The 26923-nt window shown below is 35.4% G+C and overlaps 1 protein-coding gene and 1 non-coding gene across 3 annotated transcripts in view; both read right to left on the reverse strand.

The window, feature by feature from the left end:
* Positions 1-1728: 1728 nt before the first annotated feature.
* MRPL3 (mitochondrial ribosomal protein L3) overlaps positions 1729-26923 on the reverse strand; it is a 41287-nt gene continuing 16092 nt past the window's right edge. Inside the window, exons 7-10 of one of the 2 annotated variants that reach the window (XM_045386990.3) lie at positions 10968-11076; positions 9420-9497; positions 7829-7906; positions 1729-2544 (exon numbers count right to left, since the gene is read on the reverse strand). In XM_045386990.3, the coding sequence (XP_045242925.1) occupies positions 2392-2544; positions 7829-7906; positions 9420-9497; positions 10968-11076 (418 nt within the window). In that variant the 3' untranslated portion in view covers positions 1729-2391. The remainder of the gene's footprint in view (positions 2545-7828; positions 7907-9419; positions 9498-10967; positions 11077-26923) is intronic. The other variant, XR_012430692.1, reaches the window with a different exon arrangement.
* Positions 18965-19101, reverse strand: LOC123572071 (small nucleolar RNA SNORA58). The gene has a single exon (XR_006696411.1). It is a non-coding gene; the product is annotated as a small nucleolar RNA SNORA58 (small nucleolar RNA).

Raw genomic sequence — 26923 nt, forward strand, 5'->3', positions numbered from 1 at the left:
TTTGCTCCTACTTTCCAATTTATCTCATTACCTTTACTTGTCTTACTGTACTGGCTAAGGCACCCAAGAATACTATGGAATAGAAGTTGTAGAGGATATCCTTGTTTGATCCCTGAAAAGAATTCTTCTAGCATTTTACCCTTGTATATGATGATTACTAGAGATAACTTTTAACAAGTCAACAAATTTCTAGTTTGATATATTTTTTTAACCAAATATGGTGTGGTGGTTTTAAATGTAATCTACTCCAGTTAAAGACTATGACAGTCTGTATTATTATCACTATTCAAACTCATGAATAACGAACAGTAACAAATAATGTTTTACTTTAGCACCCAGGAAGCTCAAAACCAAACGATCTGAATATAACAACTCTGCACAGCATAGCCTGCTCATCTATATGACATTGACGCTATTCCTTCCCCCAAATACCGCCTAATCTAACTTACATTATCCTAAATATTTTTCTCTTGTTTTTCTATTTTACTGAGTGGATTTCATATCAATTGCCATATATTTTTAATGAAATAAGATAAAGTATAAATAAAAACATTTTAAAAATGTGGCTATCTTTGGATTTAAAGTGAAAAATGTGATACAACCAGGATAGTATATCACATGGAGATCTAACACTATGACTAACAAACCTACTGGGTGATGTGAATTAAGAATTTGGCCGGGCGAGGCGGCTCACGCCTGTAATCCCAGCACTTTGGGAGGCCGAGGCGGGCGGATCACAAGGTCAGGAGATCGAGACCATCCTGGCTAACACGGTGAAACCCCGTCTCTACTAAAAATACAAAAAAATTAGCCGGGCGCGATGGCGGGTGCCTGTAGTCCCAGCTACTCAGGAGGCTGAGGCAGGAGAATGGCGGGATCCCGGGAGGCGGAGCTTGCAGTAAGCGGAGATCGCGCCATTGCACTCCAGCCTGGGGGACAGAGCGAGACTCCGTCTCAAAAAAAAAAAAAAAAAAAAAAAAAGAATTTGGTTCAGAGGAAATCAAGTATTTAAACTGAGGTCTGCTTATACACATGGTTAAGCTTATTTGTCATGAGTAGTCATTAGTAAATACATGTTAATTTCATACAATTAAAAAGAAACCCACAAACCATTGGCATTTTGATTAATACATGATTAATAAGTCTGAACATACAATCTTAGATCATTATAAATTCTTTTTGAAACGTAGGCTGGATGCAGTGGCTCACACCTGTAATCCTAACAAATTGGGAGGCCATGGAAGGTAAAAAGCTTGAACTCAGAAGTTCAAGACTACCCTAGGCAACATAGTGGGACCCCATTTTTACAAAAAATTACAAATATTAGCCAGGCATGGTGGTGGGCACCTATAGTCCCAGCTACTTGGGAGGCTGAGGTGGAAGGATCACTTGAGATCACAAAGTCGTGGCTGCAGTGAGCCAAGATCACTCCAGCCTGGGCAACAGAGCAAAACCCTTTCTAAAAACCAAACAAACAAAACAACAACAACAACATTGATCTTATAATTGAGTGATAAAACTAAAAAGTCATCACCTCTCCTAACAAAAATGTAAACAGGACCCATAATTTATGATTTGATTGTCTTTCCTTTGACTGGGCTTTAACATATATGTTTCTGTAATTTAAATAAAAATCTATTTACTTTCTCCATTTTAGCAAATGGTTTCTTTACCCAAATAGGTTGCACCATAGTCCCCATATGGTTTTCTACTGTTCCACAACCACTATTTCACAAAGATTGACAAAACTTTAATAAAAGTTAAATTTATAGACATCTTAAGATAACTTGGGAAATATGCAGTAAAAAAGAATCGAGTCCACAAATTATGAATATTTTACCAATATGTCAAACACCAATTTCAGCAAATCCAATCTACCTAACTCATATGTTTAATGTGGCAAATTTTCTTTTTTTTTTTTTTTTTTTGAGACGGAGTCTCGCTCTGTCGCCCAGGCTGGAGTGCAGTGGCGCGATCTCGGCTCACTACAAGCTCCGCCTCCGCCCTTCTCCTGCCCCAGCCTCCAGAGTAGTTGGGACGGACAACAGGCGCCCGCCACCACGCCCGGCTAATTTTTTTTGTATTTTAGTAGAGACGGGGTTTCACTGTGTTAGCCAGGATGGTCTCGATCTCCTGACCTCGTGATTCGCCCGTCTTGGCCTCCCAAAGTGCTGGGATTACAGGTGTGAGCCACCGCGCCCGGCCTTAATGTGGCAAATTTTCTAACAAAATTTAATGGGCGTATGAATGATATATTTATGCCCTTGACAAAGATGACATGTTTGATTTTGTTGTGACTAAGAAAGAAGAATATGATTTCTGGTGGTGATTATATCACTCTGGCTCATCAAAGCTCACAGAATGTGTAAGGTTCTGCCACATCCAAAGATGTTAGGCAAATGTAATAGAAGGTGCACCAGGCTGACACACGTTTTCATCATACAAATCTTCTGGCAGTTCCTCTTCATCTCCATCAGGAAAATATGTAGGGAATGGTAGATTTTTACCAAGATCCTTATATGCAGGCAGTTTAGAATCTCTGACCTGAGAGAAGGCAAAAATCGTAGTAAGTGATACGAATTAAGTTCTTTAAAGGTAGCCTTTTCAGCGATTATTCATAATCAAAGAAATACCCGCTACTACATTTTCTAATGTGAGTAACATGACTGTTACGTATATAGAGTAAAAAGAACTCAGTCAATGCTTTCCTTTAATTCTAAAAAATCTGACTAACCCAGTAACAGAAACTCAAGCTATAAGGATAAAATCATCAATTATTATTTATATCTTAACTTATAAGAATCTCTAGGACTGTCCCACAGGATAAAATCACACTCTAAAATTACGACTTGAATTTCATTTATATGGATTCATTTTCAAATATAATGACCTGACAAACTAGCATTTTTGTTAGTCTTAACTCTCAGAGCACATAATCAAAAATATCACTTCTTATTAAGGAAATTAGCTTACATTTTTCTTCCCCTACCAAAAGAGTCATTTCTCCAGCAAATAAAACAAATAAACAAGATTGTATTTCTGTGTCACATGGTCAAAAAAAAAAAAAAAAAAAAAAGTCTTGCATTGATGGAATATTTAAAGATAATTCTTCAGCATTTTCAAATTTGGGTGAGGGCCTTTAAGTTGAGATTATTTTATATATCAAGTTGAAACTATTTTATATCATCCTTGATTTAGTACTGAATATTCCCAAGGCCTTAGTGCATTTTCTGCTTATAGGTGTGAGCAACAAGAACCAATCCTATCTTCATACACAATAAATGCAGCATGATGTATGTCAGAGCATACATTCTTACTGAGAAGTTAAAGACAGAATAATATTTAACAAAACCAGTAACAGACCTATGAATCTCTATAAGAGTTCTGTTAACTCTATATATTCTCAAAAATTCTAATTATATCTGTGAATTCATAGACTGAACAATTTTAATATAGGTACTGATGTGATCTAAAATGTTGAGTTTTATTTTTGGAAAATATTGGATTATTCAGAACTTCTGACTCATTCTACAGCCTTCATTCATAAGTAAATTTTAAAAAATTTACATGTAATTGTATACACAGAGTAAAATGAGGCATAATTACTTTAGCAATAAGAAATGAATAATTTGGTTGAAATAAGGTACACAGCTGCTAGGAACAGCCTGGTACAGAAAAACAGATCTACTTTAATCCCTCTTATTAAAATTGTTTCAAGAAATTATGAGTACATTACCCAGAAGAAAGTAAACTTGCTTAGTTTTGTCCCCCAATCCATTAATCTTGGGTTGAACTTTAAGAAGGGAAAAAAGTCATATTCTTACCATATTAAATTTGCTCAGTATTTAGGATTGAAAATAAATCCCAAGCAAAAAATCCAATAAAACCAATTACAACAAAACTTTCTGTGCTAATTTGAGAAATAAAAATTGTCATCAATGACCCAAAGAGATACTTCTCAGCTGCTTTCACACTTTTATAGAACTATTACACCTGATACATATTTTAGATAATAGAAGCACTGTTTATAAAACCTAAGTATTATAATTCATGGATCTGAAACGTTAATGACATCTCATCTCAACCATTTTTGTCTCGGTGGTGCAAAAGTTGAGGGCCAAAGATCTGCAGTCCATATGTATTTTTGTATTTTGTATTTAATCTTACCCCAGGTTTACTATTAATGTATTTTGTATTTAATCTTACCCCAGGTTTACTATTTCCCTGCCTGCACCAGGACTCCCTCAATTATCTACCTCATTCTTTTTATGTCTATCAGCAAACCAGTCTAAATCTTCTAAGAAAATATGGGGGAAGGGCAGACAAAAACCAGGCAAATCTGAAAATAAATTATATATAGGACATAGGAATGAACATGAATGAACAGTATTTTATAACATACATTTATACTTATTACGCTGTAAACAATAGTTCTCTAGCCTTCATTAATACATTTAGTGAATCTGAACAGCAAAACAAAAAGCTCAAGACAGTTAAACAGGTTGGTCATCTCTAAGACTATCTTTAAAAACTTTAGGATCTTAAAAAAAAAAGTTATTGGTAACCCTGTACTCTGAGGAAACAAAAGCTCCCAAGACGTGAGTGGATGTTAACAAAGTTGGCTGCCCACTAGGAAATGGCTCAAAACCCGTGGGCAAGGAAGGACTAATTTACCTGCTATGGAATCAATGGAAGAACGGAAATAATGGAGTGAAAGGACATAGCAAGTTTTATCATTTAAAACACAAACCTACAAAATGTTCCCCAAATTCATAATTTAATTAATGCCTGGGCAGATTCTTTAAGGTTACAAAAGAAAGTTATTTAAGCACCATATTTCAAAGATTTTTTTAAAGGATAAGTTCTTTTATTATATAAATACACTTGCTAAAAATATATTCACTAGTGTGTTAATAGTTCAAAGGGGACTGGACATTGTTCTGATGCCACAGTTTCTCAAAATGTATTTAGACTCCTCTTTCAGAACTCTTTGGTGTATCTTCTGAGTATCTTCAGTGATGGCAAACTATTATCAATTATGAGAGTGAATGGAGTTTTTGGAAGCAACCTTTTATTGAAGTAGGCGATAAATCTGAGTAATAAATGTTACTGGTTATCAACTATTAATTTATACAACTACATCAGAGTGTCATTGTATGTACTATGGTTTTTCAAGATAATTGACCATTCATCTTTGCTGGTGGCAGGGATATTGTAGAAGTACTTGAGAAGATGTTGTAGTAGTACTTGAGAAGTCACAGCAATCAATGGTAAGGTTCGGCTAGAAAACCAGGCTAGAATCATGTATGTAGAAAAATGGGCAGAAAAGGAGGATTTGACATTTAAAAATTAATCTGGTGACCAGTATACTTTTATTACAAAAAATAATCCTTCTCCTTTATTAGACTATGCTATTTATAACCTGTGATCTGAAATGTGGGGCCAGGGATATGAAGGTATGTCTTCATATGAATTATGAAGACAAAATACTATGGGAAGTACAATGACAATCCTCTGGCTTCAACTGCCTGTCATTGTAAGTATGGCTGCCTTACTTGGGGACTAGAAATCTACTTAAACTTAAAAACCCACAAACTTAAGGAAAAAACAAAACTTATAAAAGTTCATCAAATGCATTTTTCTTTCCTTTTTTTTTTTTTTTTTTTAAAAGAAGCTAGGTTCCACTCTGTTGCCCAGGCTAGAAAGCAGTGGTGTGATCATAGCTCACTGCAGCCTCCAATTCCTGAGGCTACGTTATCCTATCCTCCCACTTCAGCCTCCTGAGTAGCTGGAATTACAGATGCAAGCCACCAGGCCTGGCTTAAATGCATTTTTTTCTTTAAGAAAAACGAGAATAATCCAGTCAGTAAAGTGAAGTGTCCCAGAAAGGTAATTTTAAAAAGCAAAACTCTTATTCCTTGTAAGATTTCAAAAAATTATTCCTTATACTAGAAATGAAAAAAATATATATAAGGAAACACTGAGTTTAAAAAGTCAGAGGTTTAAGTTTCACTATTTCTTTGCTGCTATCATTGGAAAATCAATGAATAATATACTCTGGAGAAGAGGTGACATCATGTCTAATACAAACTTATCTTCAGCATGGAAGATTCAAAACTCAGAGGTAAGAAAATCTGTATTATGTTGGAATAAACCCCATGCAGAATATTTATTTTGTATTTTATGGAAGTAAGTCTCTGAGAACTTAAAGAGTTTTTCTTAAAATGTATCTATCCGTACAAATTTTTTACTTTTTTTTTTTTTTTTTAAAGAAAAACACTTAAAGATGTAATCAGAGCATGTGTGCTAGTAATGATAAAAAAGCTCCTCCTCAAATGGCTACCTTTAACCACTTTTGATGATTCCAATTTTTACCTCATGTATTTCTGGTTTGTCAAAGTAACTCTTTTAAAAGTCAAAAAACATTTTTGGGGGGAGTGGGGGCAGGGTTTACTTATAATTGACACATAATTGTACATATATATGGGATACCGTGTGATGTCTCAATACATATATACATTGTATAACGATCAAATGAGGATAACTAGCAAATCTATTACTTTAAACATGTATCATTTCTTTGTGGTGATAACATTCAAAATCCTGTCTTCTAGCTATATTGAAATATACATTACTATTAGCTATAGTCAGTCCTTACTATATAACAGAACACCGGAATGTATTCTTCTTAACTAACTGTGCTTGTAGACCACCTCCCCCAGCTCTCCTCCCCACTATTTCCCCCCAGCCTCTGGTAAAACCATTCTGCTCTCTACTTCTATGAAATCAACTTTTTCAGATTCCACATAAAAGTGAGATACAATATTTGTCTTTCTGTGCCTAGTTTATTATACTTAACATAATGTCCTCCAGGTTTATCCGCGTCACCACAAACAATAGCAATTTATTCTGTTTTATGGCTGAAGAATATTTTAGTGTGTGTATGTATTCTCTAGAATATTCTTCAGCCATACATACATACACACACACACACACACACACACACACACACACACTTTATCCATTCATTTGTAGATGGGGCACTTTAAAAAAGCTAACATGTTCCTTTTGGAAGGACAAAGATATACTGCTATTTTGGCAATAGTTATCCAAATATCCTTCTCATACTCCTGAAGATCTTTCTGCTTACTGGCCTGATACGGTTTGGATTTTTGTCTCCGCCCAAATCTCATGTCAAATTGTAATCCCCAATGTTGGAAGAGGGGCCTGGTGGGAAGCGACTGGGATCATGGGGGCAGACTTCCCCCTTACTGTTCTCGTGACAGTGAGTTCTCACAAGATCTTGTTTAAAAATACGTAGCACCTCCCTCTTCCCTGTCTTCCTCCTGCTCCAGCCATGTAAGACATGTCTGTCTCTCCTTCCCCTTTTGCCATGATTGTAAGTTTCCTGAAGCCTCCCTAGCCATACCTCCTGTACAGCCTATGGAACCACGAGCCAATTAAACCTCTTTTATTTATACATTACCCAATCTCAGGTATTTCTTTATGAGTCCATCCATTCTATTAGGATGGACTAATACACAGCTTTACCCTTTTTACAGGTTCTTGGTTTTACAGAAATAGAATACAGGTTATCTTGTGCATTTTTTTCACTCAGGTGCTACTAAAAAGCAGAAAGATTCAGTAAAGAACATGTGAAAAAACAGCCATTTATTTATAAGTCACATATATGAGTCAAAGGAGACTTTATGGCAAATATCCACACACATAAGCAATAGAACATAAAGACAGTAACTTGTCAGCTTGCGAGTAAGAAACAAAAAAAAAAGAAAAAAAAAGGAAAAAAAAAGAAGACACTTATACTTACCTTTACTAAGCAATTTTTATGTCCAGGTACAGAGCCATTTACATAGATTATGTTGTGCTTTGTGTTTATTCTCCACACCTAAAGCATGAAATAAAACCAAAAATTTTAGGATATACTTGTATTAAAACAAACAATGTTATTAAAAGCTAAGGATGGAAGTTGCTTGTAAAGTAAATAATCTTATCAGCGCTTCAGAATGTTGAATAAGAATTGAAAAACTTCAAGTCCTATGGATGACTTGTAATAGAAGACCACAGCAGATATATCTTATGGAAGTAGTAGAAAACTCTCATTTTAAATAGAGATCTCTGTGACTGAATGATCAAGACTATTTGGATATCTCAAAGGACTCTGTTGGCACCATTAACAATAACAAGTGGAAATTTAATTTAATTTAATTTTTAGTTAATACTACCTTGCTGTAACTACAGGCTGGAGAAGCTGTGACCTCACCGATTCTAATTTCTAAAGTAAGGAGACTGAGTAGATGGTCCTCAAAAGACCTTCATGTGGAGAAAAAGCTTAATAAATGGGAAAGAATGATTGGTCAAAAAATGGTACTGAGAAAATAAAATATTTGGAGAAGAAATCAAGTTTGACCCATGCCTCCTATCTAATAATGAATAAATATTAAATATTACAGAAATTGAAATCACATAATGGATGAAAATATAGCAAATAGATGGTCTCTGATGAGTACAATTGTAATAGAAGGGGTAAAAAAAATCTTAGGTTTAAGTATACAAAATTTGAAAACTTCTCCTGGTCAAAATTTATATATAAAACGTATCCAAAATAGAGACTGGGAGGATATGCACCAAAATGTTTCCAGTAATTGTCTTTGGGTACTGTTCTTATGAGTAGCTTATTTTCTTCTTTGTACTTTCTACACTTTAAAACATATATGCAAACAAATATAAACATTAGTTGCTTAACAGAAATATAGTTATACAGCATCCATTATAGCATAACTCAGTTTTACTTAGATACATTTCTCATTGGTAGAGACTGAATCCAACTTCTCTTAAATACACATAAATATTTTTTATAAAAATGGATGTATATCGCAATCCTTTTGTAGTGCTATTGTTTCCTCCTATTTTGATTGTCTCCCACTCTCCTTCTCCTTACCTACATCCACTTCCACACATACACATCTGATATATAATCCAAGAACCTGGTATATACCCTTCCACTCTTCTGTGATTATATGATGGCACAGCAACATACATATGTAGAGAGCTTTTGTTCAATCTTTTACTCAATAAAGAGTATTAAAGTGAATGCTCTGAAACTTATTTTTTTCATGCAACAATATCTTGTAAAAATCTTCCAGGTCCAAGAGAGGACTACTAATTTTGTCTCTTTAATGACTGCACTTTTCATGGCTTGAAATATACACTAACATTACTACCACTATGACTACAACTAGAGTGTACACACACACACACAATTCATGTATCCTCTTTTCCTCAATAATTTTAAAGCCTATTAGAACAATGGTACAGAGACACAGATTAAATACATATTCTGCTGCCTTTGCATTTAGACAATTTAGCTGTTCCTAAAAAGAACCACTTGTAAAACTTACTTTCAGTCCATACGCTGTCCTATATATGTTTCCCATTTTTCCAGGCATTTTAGTTCCAGGCCAGACTCTGCCAATATCCTAAATGAGAAAACTAAAGTTAACACTTTTAAGTACTATCAATTTTAAACAGAACTGATCAAACCACAATGCAAACTAAAAATATAAATTATTAAAATGTTTTATTTTTCCCCTATTCAGCTAGGTCCCAGTAAGGAACTAAATATGGATTCAGACATATTTACTCCTAGAGGATTTCCTTTCTAAATGAGACTAGACTGACAAAATAAATACAGACTAAGAAACAGATTTAGGAGAAAAACTCAGTAACAACTGACCTAATACTGGGTAAGAATTAAAAAAGGACAAGGGCATACAGACACACCGACACATCATTCAAAGAAAAAAATGGACTGCCAGGCCTGTTTTGAACTCATCTTCTGCATTAACTGACTTAATGGACTTCATCCATATAACTGGTGCTGGGATGGTCCTACTCCTCTTTGCATTAGATGTTACTTTCCTTGATCAAAATATTAAAGGACAGAGTTAGTTATCGGAATACTCAGTTTGTCTAGCCCTGGTTTTCTCTGATTTATATAAATCTAACAGCTTCACACAGTCTCTGATTTTGGCTCTGATAATGGATGATAGTTCTGTATCTAAAGAAGCAAATCTGAATTACGACTAAAATGGAACAGCTTCTTACAATACATGAATTCTCAGAATATAAACACTTTTCCATCAGCTGCTCTCACAATAACAGGTGAAACTTCATCATGGCATTAGATATGTTTAATATGTAACCAACATATTGGTTACTTATCAACATGGCATTAGATAAATACCTCATCATGGCATTAGATATGTTTAATATGTAACCAATAGGCTTAAAAGACAATTCTGAGTATTATAGACTAAGTATCACTCTTATTCATTCTACAAATATATTCCATTATACATGACTACAATGTTCCAGTAGACAGAACTAAGGCATATACACACACACACACATCCCTCTATTTCTCTGTGTGTTACATTTTTCCTTGTGTGCATGCATGCATTCCCCTCCCCCACCAAGCAGTATATGCATACTTATAGTTTGAATTCAACACTATAGGGTTCATTTTAATTTTCCCATTTTCAAACTTTAATGCCCTTTTCCAATAGTGAGAAACCTAGCTCCATTATCAATATATTTACTTATCTGCTCAATCCTACAATTCACAGAAAATTATTTCAGAATTGCTAACTGATACTAATTCAAAAGACAAACTGAATTCAACATTTGCACAAAGTACCTTTTAAATTTAGACTCAGGGTATATACAGTCAAACTACAGATGCTCAGCTAACCTTCTGGAATATAACTAATTCTAGTCTGGCTCTGGGAAATGAGTGAGGGGCAAGGATCCATAAAAGTGTGACAAGTACTTGGAGCCCCCCGGTGTCAGACTAAAATTATGTGACTTCATATCAAGGATAGACTGAGGACTACATGTGCAGAAGTTGAATATTTAGCATTAAAAAGAGCTTCACTAGTTATACTCACACCAGTTGAAAGAGCTCCAGGTCTCCTGTGGGTTTTCGTTTGACCATGCGTAGCAGGCTGGCCTTTAAATCCCCATCTTTTCACGACTCCTTGAAAACCTTTACCAATACTGAACAAAACAAACGTTAGAATTTACATAATGAAAAGAGCATAGACTATTCCCAATTGTACACTTTCCAGTACCAACTGTACACTTTATTGTTAGAGTTTTAACAAAGCTTCTTATCTAAATAACTAGAAAAGGCTATACAAGTAAAACTGCAAATAAACATTCTTTTATCTCTGTCCTGGTCTGCACCCCTTCCTGGAGTCTAATTCTATATAAAATGATTAATTCAAGATTGTGAGACACCAGCGAGTTAAGCACAGGGAATTTTATCTGAACAGGAGTTTTATCATCCTAATCCTGTGAAGATGACACAGTAAAAATGGAAAAGCTCTAGAAGTTTCAAAGTACTTAGAACAGATATGGCAAGCAGCCATTAAGATGGAACCCAAAGATCACCACCTCCTGGTACTCATGCTCTTGCTTAATTCCCTCCCCTTGAATTTGGGTGAACCTAGTCCCTTGCTTCTAATAAATAAAATATGGCAAAAGTGATGAGATGTCACTTCTGAGATTTGGTTACAAAGAGACTGTAGCTTCCATCTTGGTACTCTCTTGCTTGCCAGGCTCTGAAGGAAGCCAACTTCCACAGTTAGTGTAAACTGTCCTATGGAGAGACAAGCCACAAGGATGTCTCCAGCTATTAACGAAGGAGCTGAGGTCCACCAATGGCCTATTAGTGGGTATGAAGATAGAGTCTCCCCAGTTAGAACCCTGACATGACTACAGCCCTGGTTGATACTTGACTGCAGCCTTGGGAGAGACCCCAAGTCAGAGGCATCCAGCTAAGTTATAATGGGATTGCTGAGCACAGAAAACTGAGATAATAAATGTTTTTTACTTTAAGCTATTAAGTTTTAGGATAATGTGTTAGGCAGTAAAAGATACTAGTATAATAGAGGACTAAATAGAAAAAAATAATGCTCTAAATGCTGAACAAATTTTATTTTAGGAGATATCAGAAGGATCTTCATCTCAGGGTTGAGAAGAAACAAATGGAGAAATAAAATCAGAGAGTAATAATTTCTTACTATCTAAAATCTCCTTTTAAAATGAAATCACTCTATTTTCAAATTCTGTTAACTTAGAAGAACACCCCATGATCCAGGTAGAAAGCAAACAAAACTAAAACTCAAGCATTATTAAAGTTTGTTTCTGAAATGCTCAATATATTAGGTATAAAAGGTATGTAGCTTGAAACAACAAAGGCCATATGACAAACATACTGATGTTATGCTTTCAGCTATTCCCCTAAGATCAGGAACAAGACAAGTATGCCCACTTTCACCACTTCCATTCAACACTGCTAGAAGTCTTAGAGCAATTAGGCAAGATAAAGAAATAAAAGGTATCCAAATTGTAAAGGAGAAAGTAAAGTTGTCCCATTTGCAGATGGTATATATAGGAAATCCTAGACTCCACCAAAAAAGTGTTAGAATAAATTCAGTAAAGTTGCAGGATATAAAATTAATGTATAAAATTGGTAGTGTTTCTATGTACTAACAGTGAACTATTTGAAAAAAAAAATCAAGAAAACAATTCCATTTCCAATAGCTACGAAAAAATAAATAACCAGGAATAAACTTAATAATGGAAGTGAAAGATTTCTACACTGAAAATGATAAAATAATGATGAAAGAAACTGCAGAGGATGTGGGTAAATGGAAAGATATCCCCTGTTCATGAACTGGAAGAACTGCTAAAATGGCCATACTATAGGAAGTGGTCTACAGATTTAATGCAACCTCTATCAAAATACCAATGACACTCTTCATGGAAATAGAAAAAATAATCCTAGAATTCATATGGAACCACAAAAGACACTGAATAGCCAAAGCAATCCTGAGTAAGAATAAAAAAGCTGGAGACATCACACTACTTGACTTCAAAACATACTACACAAAGCTATAGGAGCCCAAAGAGCATGCTACTGGCATAAAAACAGACACACAGAACAATGGAATAGAACAGACGACCCAGAAATAAATTCACACATCATGGTCAATTCATTTTTGACAAAGGTAGCAATACCACGCATTGGGGAAAGACAGTCTGTTCTATAAATGGTGCTGGAAAACTTGAATACCCATATGTAATGAGGTTAGACCCCTCTCTCTCACCATATGCAAAAATCAATTCAAAATGGATTAAAGACGTAATGAAAAAAAAAGTATGAAACTACTAGAAGAAAATATAGGGGAAATGCTTCACAATACTGGGCTGGGCAAGTATTTTTAAATGAGACCTCAAAGCACAGGCAGCAAAAGAAAAGACACATTACATCAAACTCAAAAGTTTTTTGCACAGCAAAAGAAACAAAGAGACAACCTACAGAATGGGAGAAAACATCTGCAAACTACATCTGACAAGAGATATCTAAAATACATACTAAAAGAACTGCAAAAACAAAACAAAACAAAACAAAACAAAAACAACTAAAATAACTGCAAAGGAACTCAACTAAAAAAACCCAAATAACCCAATTAAAAAATGAGCAAAATATCTTAATACATTTCTCAAAAGGAGACAAAGAAATGGCCAACAGGTATATGAAAAATGTTCAAAACCACTAATTATCAGGGAAATGCAAATCAAAACCACAATGAGATACCATCTTATTCCAGTTAGAATGGCTACTGTCAAAAAGACAAAAGAAAACGAAGCATTGGTGAGAATGTGGACAAGAGAACACATACAGTTAGTGGGGATATAAATTAGTATAGTGACTATGGAAAACAGTACGGAAGCATCCCTCAAAACATTAAAAATACGAAGACCATACGATCGAGCAATCCCACTATGGGGTAGATATCCAAAGGACATGAAATCAGCATGTTGAAGAGATATCTTATATTTATTGAGCACTAATCACAAAAGCCAAGATACAGAATCAATCTAAGTGTCCAACAACAGACAAATGGATAAAGAAAATGTGGTACATATACACAATGGAATATGATTCTGTCAAAAAAAATAAAATCTTGTCATTGGCAACAATGTTAATGAAACTGGAGGACATTATATTAAGTGAAATATACCAGACACAGAAAGATAAATAATGTTGATCTCACTCACATGTGGACTCTAAAAAATGTTGCTATCATAGAAATAGAGAGTGTAACAGTGATGACCCAGAGACTGGGGAGAGGATGAGGATGGGAATGAGGAGCATGGGGAAAGGTTGGTTAATAGGTACCAATCTACAATTAGATAGAAGGATTAAGTTCTGGTGTTCTATGGTACACTAGGTATCTATGGTTAACAGTAAATTATTATATATTACAAAATAGCTAGGAAGGTTTTTAAATGTTCTCACCACAAAAAATGATAAATGCATGAAGTAACAGGTACCGTAACTACCCTAATTTGATCATTACACAATATACACACATATTAAAACATCAACTTGTACCCCATAAATACAACTGCAATGTGTCAATTAAAAATAAAATTTGTCTTTGAATATATCAGTACAAAGGACACAATGAAAAGACTAGAAAAAAAGTGCAAGACTGTACTAGACTTTAAATTTTTTTTTTTTTTTTTTTTTAAAGAGACAGGGTCTTACTCTGCCAACCAGGCTGGAGTGCAGTGGTACAGTCATAACTCACTGCAGTCTTAAACTCCTGGGCTCAAGCAATCCTCCTGTCTCAGCCTTGTGAGTGGCTAGGACTACAGACTACAGGTGCATGCCAGCACACTCAACTAATTTTTAATTTTTTTTGGTAGATAGAGGGGTCTTGCTTTGTTGCTTAGGCTGGTCTCGAACTTCTAGTCTTGAGTGATCCTCCCACCTGGGCCTCCCCAAGTATTGGGATTACAGGTGTGAGCCACCATGCCAGGCATGTGACATATTTTTATATACTCTTAAAATTAAGATTTTTTTTTCACCTTTCACTAGATAAAACATCAACATATTTTTAACAGAGTATTCCCTAACTCCACCAATGTTAGCTATTATTATATAGTGTACTGTTCAGGTCATTTACAAAGAGGACAAAGAGAAAAAGATTATAAAAACAAACTTATTTCCACAAGGACTTTGCTATGAACAAGCAATTATCAGAGAGCAATGGATTGAAGAAAGCCTACATGAATAATACAGTTTGTTTTCGATACATCAAAAATGCACTCTAAAAATAAGGATAAGGCTGGGTGCGGTGGTACACACCTGTAATCCCAGCACTTTGGGAAGCTGAGGTGAGAGGGCTGCTTGAGGTCAGGGGAGGCCAGCCTGGCTAACATAGTGAGACCTCAAACTTAAAAACAAAAATGATACATTATATGTACAACTTAACAGGTGAATACTATCAAATCATAGGTCAAAAGTTACTTTTATAAGAATAATTTAAAAGTAGCTTACACCACATTCTTCACATTAAGTCCGTGAACAGTGTGTATATAATTTTTCATGTGAAAACTCAAAATAATGTGTATATCTGATCAAAGAGCTAAAACATAACACATATTAAATAAAAACCCACTATTTAGTTATGTAAACTGATTAACATCTAAGAAGAGAATAATCAAATACTTAACTGAAATTATGCTTCAGAAATTTAACAAATGTTTCCATTTAACATTGAATTTTAGAATATAATTGAAAAGTACAGTGCTTGGCAATTTAAAAGTGAAAAGGAAATACCTAAAGAGTAATCTGAACGTACCATATCATTTGGCAAACAACACTTCAAAGAAAAAAGAAAAGAGAGACTGGCAACACTAAATGAACATGTTACATTAGCCATTCTTGGTAGAAAGTTTACTGGTACTTTTGTGTTCTTAAACTGATGATCTCTTAGTTAAAAAGAGAGTGTGAAGGCATGCACCGATAGAACACATGCCAGGTGAACTACAGAAGATAATTTAGCTCATTTTAAGAGTAAATAATTGTAAGATAAAAGTGGTATCCTGAAAGTGCTAATTATCTGTTGGCTAATTACAAACTGCTTTTCAATCTAGCTCTAGAATACATCATGTAGTTATACTGTGTTCAATGAGAACCTCTTCAGTAACTTTTAAACAAAAGAATAGAACACAAATAACATGACAAATTATTGGCTGGATTCAGATTAGGGAGAACAGAGTGTACCTGTTGATCCATGGGAGGTACAGGTATTTGTACTACTCTCAGTTGTCACTCAACTTGAGAACAAAAATAAAACAAAAGCAAGAAATGAATTAATCTATCCTTAGCATAGCCAGACACATTTCAAATATAAGGTTTTCACAGGTCATACAAAATAAAATCTTCATTTTACTAAAAATAATATACAATATACTTTATGTTTTATATCCCTTAACCCTTTTCTGCTGTAGTTTTTAATTAATGATAGCAGAAAAAAAATCAAATAAAGGAAAGCTTAAAGTGGAAGGAACATAGAGATCCCAATTTTAGTGAGATATATTTGAAAATTAAGAAGACACAAAAGATGTATTTTATTTAGAGTATCTACACTAAAATACAGAAATTCAGATGTATCATTTAATCCAGGAAACATTATTGTCCTTGCTTCTCAGTCCATTTCCCCTTAGTACACTTTCAGTGCACGAAGGGTAGAAACTGTGTATTATTTAGCCCTAGCGCCCTGTCTAGAGACGTCAGAGTAAAATTTTTACTGGCTATAGCTGTGTCCTGGGAAGACAGGGGATTAAGTCTCCTTTCTTATGTCCTATAGTTTCCGATTATTGTATAATGGGCATGCCTTTTAGTTTGAAAAGATGGTTTGAAGAAAAGAGGAGAAGCTTAAAGGTATGGCTAATAATCCTGCAGAAGGGAATGCACAATTTAATGTTTCCCACTGAATTCTATAAATCTCTAGAGATTCTTACTATGAAAATTGCATTCCCTTGCTATACTGTGACAAATGTCCAAACGTCTACCAGCAGACACACAGGTTTTAATATAAATCGGTCATGTATTTCTTTACTTTGTGGGAAACTGCCTTTCCTTGCATGATTCTAGATATACTTGTCTACGGGGATAAAATGAAATGTCCATAAGGTAAAGAGTGACCATATACCTGCTTTTAAACCCATCCATTCTGTGCCCTCTGAGAACTTCCTCTAAAATTCCCATCCCGAGTCTCTCCCTTGAGAAGCCACTGGATTCTCCTACCTTCTGTTCCCTTCATATCCCTCCTCCTCTTCAATGGAACACAAACTGCTTCTCCTTCTCTCATCTACCATCCACTCTCTGCAATCCATCTTTCTCTCCAATTACTCTTTGGAATTCACTCTGAGGTTAATCCCCAAATCCCTAATCCAAGTCTTTTACTAAAACAGCTTTTTATTTTGGAAGTTTTAAGGAATATTCAGGAGCAGAGAGATTAACTCAATAAATCCCTATGTATCCATCACCCAATGTCAAACAATTATTGACTCAAGGCCCATTTTTTTTTCATCTGTTTCTCTCTCCTGACAACTCCAATAGATTATTGTGAGGCAAACTCCAGATACCCTATCATTTCATTCACAAATATTTCAGTACAGATCTCTAAAAGATAAGAATACTTTTAAAGAACAAAACCACAATACCATTATCATGACCTAAAAAATTTAGTAATTTCTTAACATCAGTGTTTAGATTTCCATAGGCTCTTTTAAAATAGAATCTCTCCACAGGGTTTTCCTCTACCCCTTAACGTCTCATCCCTTTCCATTGTCGTCATTTCCTCCCTATTTTCCTGCTTCCATAATATTCTTTGAGAAATTTCTTTCCTCTTGCTGCCTCTGATTCTCTTCTCACTAAGGTTTAAAAAGAGGGATTGGCAAAATGGCCTGTGCTGGCTGTATGTTTTCATAAATAAAGTTTTATTGGGATAGAGTCATGCACACTAATTTACATATTGCCTATCTCTAATTTAGAGCTGCAATGGCAGAATAAGTTAGTTCTCTCACATGCAAGAGAGAACATAATGTCTGCAAACCTAAGATATTTACTTCCCATTCTTTGAGAAAAAGTTTGTTGACCCCTGAAGCTATTAGTAATAAGCTGGAGCTCCACAACCTTGCACTCTGGCAAGAATTCTGCTACGATCCCATTCTACAGATGTACCAACCATATCCAATTGGAAGTACCTCAGCCATTCACTTACAGTGTTTCCAAAACAAACCAAACATCCCTCTTTCTTCAAGTTATCCTTCACAGCCACTAGAGCAAAATTCCCAAGGTGGTAATCTAATCAAATAAATTTGTACTCTGCTTTAAGAAACAAAAACAAGCAAACAAACTTAGATGGTTCCCCAGTAATATTTTTAGGTTAGAATATATAAGGCTTTTTATAACTGGATGCAACCTGACTTCCAAACACTGAAAAATCTTAGTCATAGCAGATTACTCCATAAGTCCCTAAATAAGCCACTCTTCCATGCCTTTGTTCATTTTGTTCCCTCTGCCTCAAATACCCTTTGTACTATGTTGTCCATCTTTCCACTATTGTCATGAAAAAACAACCAAGTATTTATTATCAAGTTGCAGCACCTGTAAAACATTCGGTTTTTTTTTTTTTTTTTTTTTCAGACAGACTCTCACTCTGTTTACCAGGCTGGATGGAGTACAGTGGTGTGATCTTGGCTCACTGCAACCCCCGCCTCCCAGGTTCAAGCAATTCTCATGCCTCAGCCTCCCAAGCAGCACCTGCCACCACGGCCAATTTTTTGTCTTTTTAGTAGAGATGAAGTTTCGCTATGTTGGTCAGGCTGGTCTCAAACTCCTGGCCTCGAGTGATCTGTCCACTCTGGCTTCCCAAAGTGCTGGGATTACGGGTGTAAGTCACTATGCCCAGCCCAAAATATCTGATTTTTATTTTTTAAAAATCAAAATCCATACTCTAAGCAGAGGTTTTTCAATTAGAACCATTTCCAAATTGTTTTCTTTTTTTCTTCAGGGAAATGTTTAGAGCCCTGCAATTTATCCAGCCACTGATAAAGCTGGTTAGAGCTGGCAGGAACTCCAAATTATTCTTGCATACACTGTCCCCCCTGCCTGGCCATGAGCACAGTCAGGCAAGGTCTACTAGTATGCCCTCCAAATTAACTTTCTCTCTTTATGCTGTAAGATGTTTAAGCGACTTGTACATATATCACTCAAAACACCAGTAACTGTGTACCAAATGGAAAAAGGACACTTGACTTCTTTAAGAATACACCAAAATCGGGCTACATTTTTAAAATTTAATAAACAGAAGTGGGAGTGGGAAGGTGAAGAAATTACTGGTTTAAAAATCAGCTTCTCTGTTATGGTAAAATGGAGATTCACAGGAAAATGGAGATTCACCTGCGTTTCTAGCTAAAATCAAGACTGAGCTGAAACGAACCACTAAAACAGATCAGAATTAAGATGAAATCTTTTAACTGTGATACAGTATTACTGAATATAAAAGCAAAATGTCTAAATCAACATCAAAAGAAATTCTGGTAGGCTATACTACTTTATTATGCTTTAGATTCAAACTATCCAAATGTTCTTAGTTTTAAAACAAACAAAAAATTCCAATAAACAAAAAAGAACAATTTTTGCCAAAATATATTACACGTATATAAAAGGCTTATTAGCCAGTTGACAATCTCCCTCAGGATTAGCTTTTAACTCATGATAAACTAATATGGCACAAACATTTTAATCTTTTACTATAGCTTCTCCTCATTTCAGCAAACTTCCCCAGATGTTTCCTACTTACTTCCATTTCCACATAGCATCTTTACTGAAGATCCCTGTAAAGTGTGGGAGTCAATTTCTACCCAATTCAGTGTTGCTGTCTAAACCTACTTGATTAGTGACCAACAGCTGCTGAGCCCACAAGTCAGTTCCAGTTGCTTTGTGTTCCATTCACATATAGTTAGAAAGTGGCATGGAGTATCGGTATAGCTGTAACTCTTGAGGACAAATTTGTGACAGCATGACCTGAAATGCAGGTATATGATTTCTGTCTAAAAACCATAAACCTCCCATCAATATCTGGGAACATTTTTATCAACAAGAGTGCGAGGAGTGCACTGCTTATGGCTTTTCTGACATCAAATCTAGCTCATTTAATAGTACAAACAGCCAAATGTGCAATGATTCCTTCAATTTCCCAACTGCACTAAATAAACCCAGAACACCACATTTGCTGTCCTGGGCATCTTTGTTCTTCTCATAAAAGAAAACACAAATAAACAATTCTACAATATCATGAAAGGACATATATTTTCTGAAGGTCTTCAGCCATATAATGTTCTTCAACAGATTAGAAAGCCATATTGTCATGAGCTATGAATCTACTGTCATGTATTATTTCTTCATTAGTGCAGATAAGGGTGAGTTACGCCACTTCGAAAACTGAGGAATTATTTTTTGGAAATAGATTTTTAGAATTGAAAGAAACCTTAGAAACCATTTAGCCTCAGACCCTCAGGTTAAAGATAACAAAATCCCCACAAGTTAAGCCACTTGCCCAAAATCAAATTGCTGGTAAATGGAAGCATCTAGCCACGCTTTCAACCCAGGTCATAGTGCCTCTCAAGAAACAGATTAGAAGAAAAATATTAAAATATTCCAGCAAATCAGAGAGGCATGAAGGCATTTCAAGGGCATCCTCATTACTCTGTAAATTCCAGATACAACAGATAGTATGTGATCTTAAAATTATCTAGAGTGTTTTGTAAAGCTACTACTTCGTTACATAAAATATAAAGTAAGGCAAAACTTAATGTATTAGAAAACACGAGAATTGAATTCCTAATAATGTCATGTTTTCTATTCATTTCGAAAGATATTTTCTATTCAGGAAAACACAGATCTTTCTTTTTAAAATTGAAACAAATTACAAAGCAGCAACATTAATAATAGTGATAGTAGCTAATACTTCTGAGCATTTACTTATTATGTGCCAGGCTTTGATCTAAGAGCTTTCTATGCACTGTCATTCAATCTTTGTAATATGGGTATTAAGTACATTTACAATTATTCTTATGTTAAAAATGAAGCAGCAAAGAGATTAAGAAAGTTATCTAGGTCACAGAGCTACTGAAAGGCCCATGCTTTTAGCCACCACCCTAGATTGCCTCTTATTAGGCCTTAATTTTGCTGAGCTTGAGTAAAAACGTGCTGCTTTGTAAATAGGGAGGCAATTATAGATGACCACTAATAAAATTTTTAACCCAACAAAACAACTAAATAAAACCCCAAGACACCGCTCTCCAACCACACATTCATTCTGACTGATTTAAGAGGGAGTAATTTTTACAAAGATTATTTCTCTCTATAGTTTAATCACTCATCTTGAAAATTGTTTCACTGATACATTAAAAACACACTGCTTTGAATAACTTGTACATAAAGTTACTTGTTGAAAATGAAATAAAATTGAAAATACACAGGACAGCACAGCAATTGTATCGCGAAGGAGCACATACCTTGCTTTCTCCTTCCAGAGTTTACAACCAACATCTATCAGTTAGAACAATGAGCTTGTGGGCAGAGTTTCTGACAGTGTGTAGACACTCCACTCAACAGTGTACTGGGCTAGGTATAGAGCCCACAAAGTCCTTACTCTTTTAAGAACCCATGTTGACAGTTTAAACACTTTTAAGACTTTGATAGGCAACATACTTCTTTACACATTTTGGTATCTGAATGAAAGAATCCAAACTAACTGAATCTCAGTAAATGTGCCAAGGTGCTCCAATACCTAATCTCCTCCACCCCACTCCCCTTAATTTTTATTACTGGCCAGGTGCGATGGCTCACACCTGTAATCCCAGCACTTTGGGAGGCTGAGGCAAGCGGATCACAAGGTCAGGAGATCGAGACCATCCTGGCTAAAACGGTGAAACTCCGTCTCTACTAAAAATACAAAAAATTAGCCAGGCATGGTGGCGGGCGCCTGTAGTCCCAGCTCCTCGGGAGGCTGAGGCAGGAGAATGGCGTGAAGCCGGGAGGCGGAGCTTGCAGTGAGCCGAGATCACGCCACTGCACTCCAGCCTGGGCAACAGAGCAAGACTCCGTCTCAAGAAAAAAAAAAACCAAAAAACCAAAATTTATTACTAATGATAACATTATCAAGTAGTTATTTTTCTGTTTTGAGAGCCGAAGGTAACGAGAATTTAAAAGGGCAATGACAACTTTAAAGTAGTAAGATTATTCCTGAAAATATGAGTTGTTTTAATCAGCCCAGACTTGTAGACAAGATTTTTAAATTATCCTTTCAGAAAGAAAAAGGTATTTTAAGTACCTGAAGTCTTCTGACTTCAAATTTTAAGTAAGTAAATAAATTACAGATAACCAGAAGAAAAATTACTTCAGGTATGCACTGTCATGAATTCAAAGATCAACAAGACACCTAGCAGGAAGTTCTCTCCATGCTATTATGACTGCATCACTACCATCTCTGTCCTTCAAGTCATTTCAGGCAGATACTAACACTGCTCCCTAAACACAGCAGAATGCATCTTTAGTTTTCTTTTTATTTGTTCTTTGTTTCATTCTTCTCTCATTTCTCCTTTTTTTTTTTTTTTACAAGTTATAATAAGCACCACTAGAATTCAACAGAAAAAAAATGGGCTAAACATCCTATGCTGAGGGTACAATTAACAGTCATACCTCAGCTTACTCACTATCTATGCATTATCTATAGTTGTTCCCTCTTCAAAACTGAGACTGAAAGAATGGGAAAATGTTAGACTCTAAACCATCATCTATTAAAAGTTACAATGGAATATAATTGCTACCATAGAACAAGAACATACACTTTAAAAATGTACCCAGGGTAGGGGCAGGGAGAAAAGACATCATGATACATGCTCTTTTAAAGATTTTATTTGGAATGAATTACATAAACTGCCATATTTCAAAGACTGGGCTTCATTATCTATTGATAGTATAATAAAACTATGTAAAAATGTTCTGCTAGGGAGTTCTACTTATTAGATGTAAAAATCTTCCTCATACAATCTAAATAAATTTGTCTTCTACCATCCTTTTGATGAAGAACTACTTCTGGTGTTGGTGAGATTGTAAACTAGTTCAACCATTATGGAAAACAGTATGGCGATTCCTCAAGGATCTAGAACTAGAAATACCATATGACCCAGCCATCCCATTACTGGGTATATATCCAAAGGATTATAAATCATGCTGCTATAAAGACACATGCACACATATGTTTATTGCGGCACTATTCACAATAGCAAAGACTTGGAATCAACCCAAATGTCCATCAGTGACAGACTGGATTAAGAAAATGTGGCATATATACACCATGGAATACTATGCAGCCATAAAAAAGGATGAATTTGTGTCCTTTGTAGGGACATGGATGCAGCTGGAAACCATCATTCTCAGCAAACTATGGCAAGAACAGAAAACCAAACACCGCATGTTCTCACTCATAGGTGGGAACTGAACAATGAGATCACTTGGACTCGGGAAGGGGAACATCATACACTGGGGTCTATCACGGGGAGCGGGAAGGGGGAGGGATTGCATTAGGAGTTATACCTGATGTAAATGACGAGTTGATGGGTGCTGACGAGTTGATGGGTGCAGCACGCCAACATGGCACAAGTATACATATGTAACAAACCTACATGTTATGTACATGTACCCTAGAACTTAAAGTATAATAATAAAAAAAAAGTAAAAATTAAAATGAATTCTGGTAAATTATATATTCACCTCACACCCTAACGTGACACTGGTAAATTTACCTGTTTATCTAGAGAATTATAACCAACATCAGTATAGGTAAACACAATGTATCTTTCAAGTAAGCAAGTTTCCTAATGCAATTTTATTTTAAAAGGAACACTTAAAAATTGTAAGTATATCTTCAAGAAGCTTTACTGTTGGTTACTGGCCACTTTTTAGAAAACTGTCTGCAGACAATTTCATTCCTGAGGTAGACAGATTCTACTAACACTATTTTCTTGAAATGTAGATAGTGTTTGTTCCTTTAAAAAAATTTTTTCGTTATTTCTAAAGTACATTTAACTCAGCAATTAAAGTTGAAGGTATAAGGTGAAAAACATTGAAATCTAGTACTAAAAATATAAGTGAAGATTAGTAATTAAAATATAATTATTACAACATGATAAACATTAAAAAATCAGGGATTGAGATTTTTCTCTTTTCTAATGAAGAGATAATGAAGCTAATTACTAAACAGACTAGTTTTCAGTTTTATGCTAACTAAAATGTAACAGGCCCACTTTCATTGGCAATGTTATTTTAATTACATTAAACTAGCTTGCTTTTAAACAGATGTTTATATGTTATAATTCAAGCAGAATTAAGGAAAGAAAGGCATTCTGAATTCTGTGCTAGGTAGAAGAGTGAGGAGGAAAAGTGGGTTAACTGATGAGCTTCTATTTTCCAGTCCAGTGGTTCTCAATGTGTGTTCCTGGACCAGCAGCATCTATATCACCTGGAAACTTGGTAGAAATGCAAATTCTCAGGTATTAACCCCAGATCGACAGAATCAGAAGCTCCGTGGGTAGGGTCCATCAATCTGTGCTCAACTAAACCTCCAGGAGATTATAAAGCCCACTCAAGGATCAGAACCACTGCTCCAGCCTATAAATCCATGTCCTTTCATCACTCCCTTAACCATGGCACTGCACGTATTTTCCCCTAGTGTTCACACTTGTAAGAGGATTAATATCCAGAAGATAGTGCCCAAAAGTTCCAAAATGCATTAAGGAAAGAAGATAGAGGAGTTTAAAAGGAAAAAAAAAGTTAAGCAAATGCATGCACATGCATGTGTACATGTACACACATATAACACAGGGAAGTCAGTGGCAGAGAGAAGACAGAAAAGGCAATGGCAACTAGGGCTGTATGCAGCTGGGAATACAACGCTGCACTCAAAGGAAACTCAAAACAGTTTCAGATGAGAAGGACAACGAATCCTATAAATTTACAAGCATTTAAAATTAAAAGCACCTTACAGCAATAATAACATGTCAGCTACAAGAGCTATAGTTACTGGTAACATTTAGCAAAAGGTCAAATAAAGTCCAATTCATTCTCATGTAAGTAATAAATACCTCATGAAGGTATGCACACACACATGCAAGGAAAATCCTGCCCCACTGTTAATACAGTTAAACTTTTTGTACTGTGGCCCATATAATAGTGGTGATCTTCTCAAATGGAGGTCCTCACTTCTCCAGAGCTGACTGTCGACTACTTTAAATTCCAGGGCTGGTTATTCCCCCAACTCTTATAAGCTATTTAATCCTGAAGCTGGTGCGTGGCTATACACAATCTTGTTTTCTATGAAAATGATCTTATGAAAAAGAAAAAAAAGTTTTCCTCTTTTACTTTATGCTTACAAGAAGGCAGCTAAAGTTTTAAAAATCACTTTAAAGAAGCCAAGGAAACCAAACAGAAGCATATGAGATGAAAGCACTTACTGAAGATAGGCATTTGAAAAGCCAGGCTCTAATCCAAGTTAGTCACAAGTCCAGCCACAAGGCAAATGTTAACAAAGGCCTCTGACTTTGCATGGTTTCTTAGAATATTCCATATATTGTATAAAATACACAATGGAATTCACACAACATTAACTGTGTATAAATTAACAAAATTACTATGTGGCATTTTATATGCAATAATTCAAAAATTAACAAGCAAAATAATCTGATTTACAACACAGATATTTCTCCAAGTAACCAAATCAAAGCTTTTAAAGCTCCAATATTTTGAGTTCTTGCCAAAGGAAAGCAAACAGAGTTTCCAAGGAACCAGCGATTTCAGGGGTTCTTGTAACTAGGAACAAGTTCATGATAATCAGCAAGCAGGAAAAAAAAGGAGGACAGGTTTACAATCTCTCTAAAAAGAAGTCTCACCTTGCTACCAATCTATCCCACATTTCATTTCTAAATAGCGAAATGAAGGTTATTAAAGCAGCCAGCAGCTTTTGCAATGGCCTATATTTGAAACTAGGAAGACTGCATCTTAACTGTATGAAGGAAAGTGATATTAGCTCTTGTCCAGTTGCTTTTGATAAAAGGTGCTCTGGTTCAGTCTCTGTGATTACAAACCTATCCCAGAGCACCTGTAAACAATGGCATATTTTTCAGAGGGTTCCTAGTCAGAATAATCCCTGCAGAATTATCATGCAACAAAAAGGAGAAAACTGAGGCATCAAAAGAAATGAAATTATCATTTATGTTGAAGAAACAAACATCTGATCTTTGACAAACCTGACAAAAACAAGAAATGGGGAAAGGATTCCCTATTTAATAAATGGTGCTGCGAAAACTGGCTAGCCATATGTAGAGAGCTGAAACTGGATCCCTTCCTTACACTTTATACAAAAATTAATTCAAGATGGATTAAAGACTTAAATGTTGGACCTAAAACCATAAAAATCCTAGAAGAAAACCTAGGCGATACCATTCAGGACACAGGCATGGGCAAGGACTTCATGACTAAAACACCAAAAGCAATGGCAACAAAAGCCAAAACAAACGGGATCTAATTAAACTAAAGAGCTTTGGCATGGCAAAAGAAACTACCATCAGAGTGAACACGCAACCTACAGAATAGGAGAAAATTTTTGCAATCTACCCATCTGACAAAGGGCTAATATCCAGAATCTACAAAGAACTCAGACAAATGTACAAGAGAAAAACAACCCCATCAAAAAGGGGGCAAAGGATATGAACAGACACTTCTCAAAAGAAGACATTTATGCAGCCAACAGATACATGAAAAAATGCTCATCATCACTGGTCATCAGAGAAATGCAAATCAAAACCACAATGAGATACCATCTCACACCAGTTAGAATGGCGATCCTTAAAAAGTCAGGAAACAACAGGTGCTGGAGAGGATGTGGAGAAATAGGAACACTTTTACACT

The sequence above is a fragment of the Macaca fascicularis genome, chromosome 2, assembly GCF_037993035.2.
Source record: "Macaca fascicularis isolate 582-1 chromosome 2, T2T-MFA8v1.1".
NCBI classification, from domain to species: domain Eukaryota; kingdom Metazoa; phylum Chordata; class Mammalia; order Primates; family Cercopithecidae; genus Macaca; species Macaca fascicularis.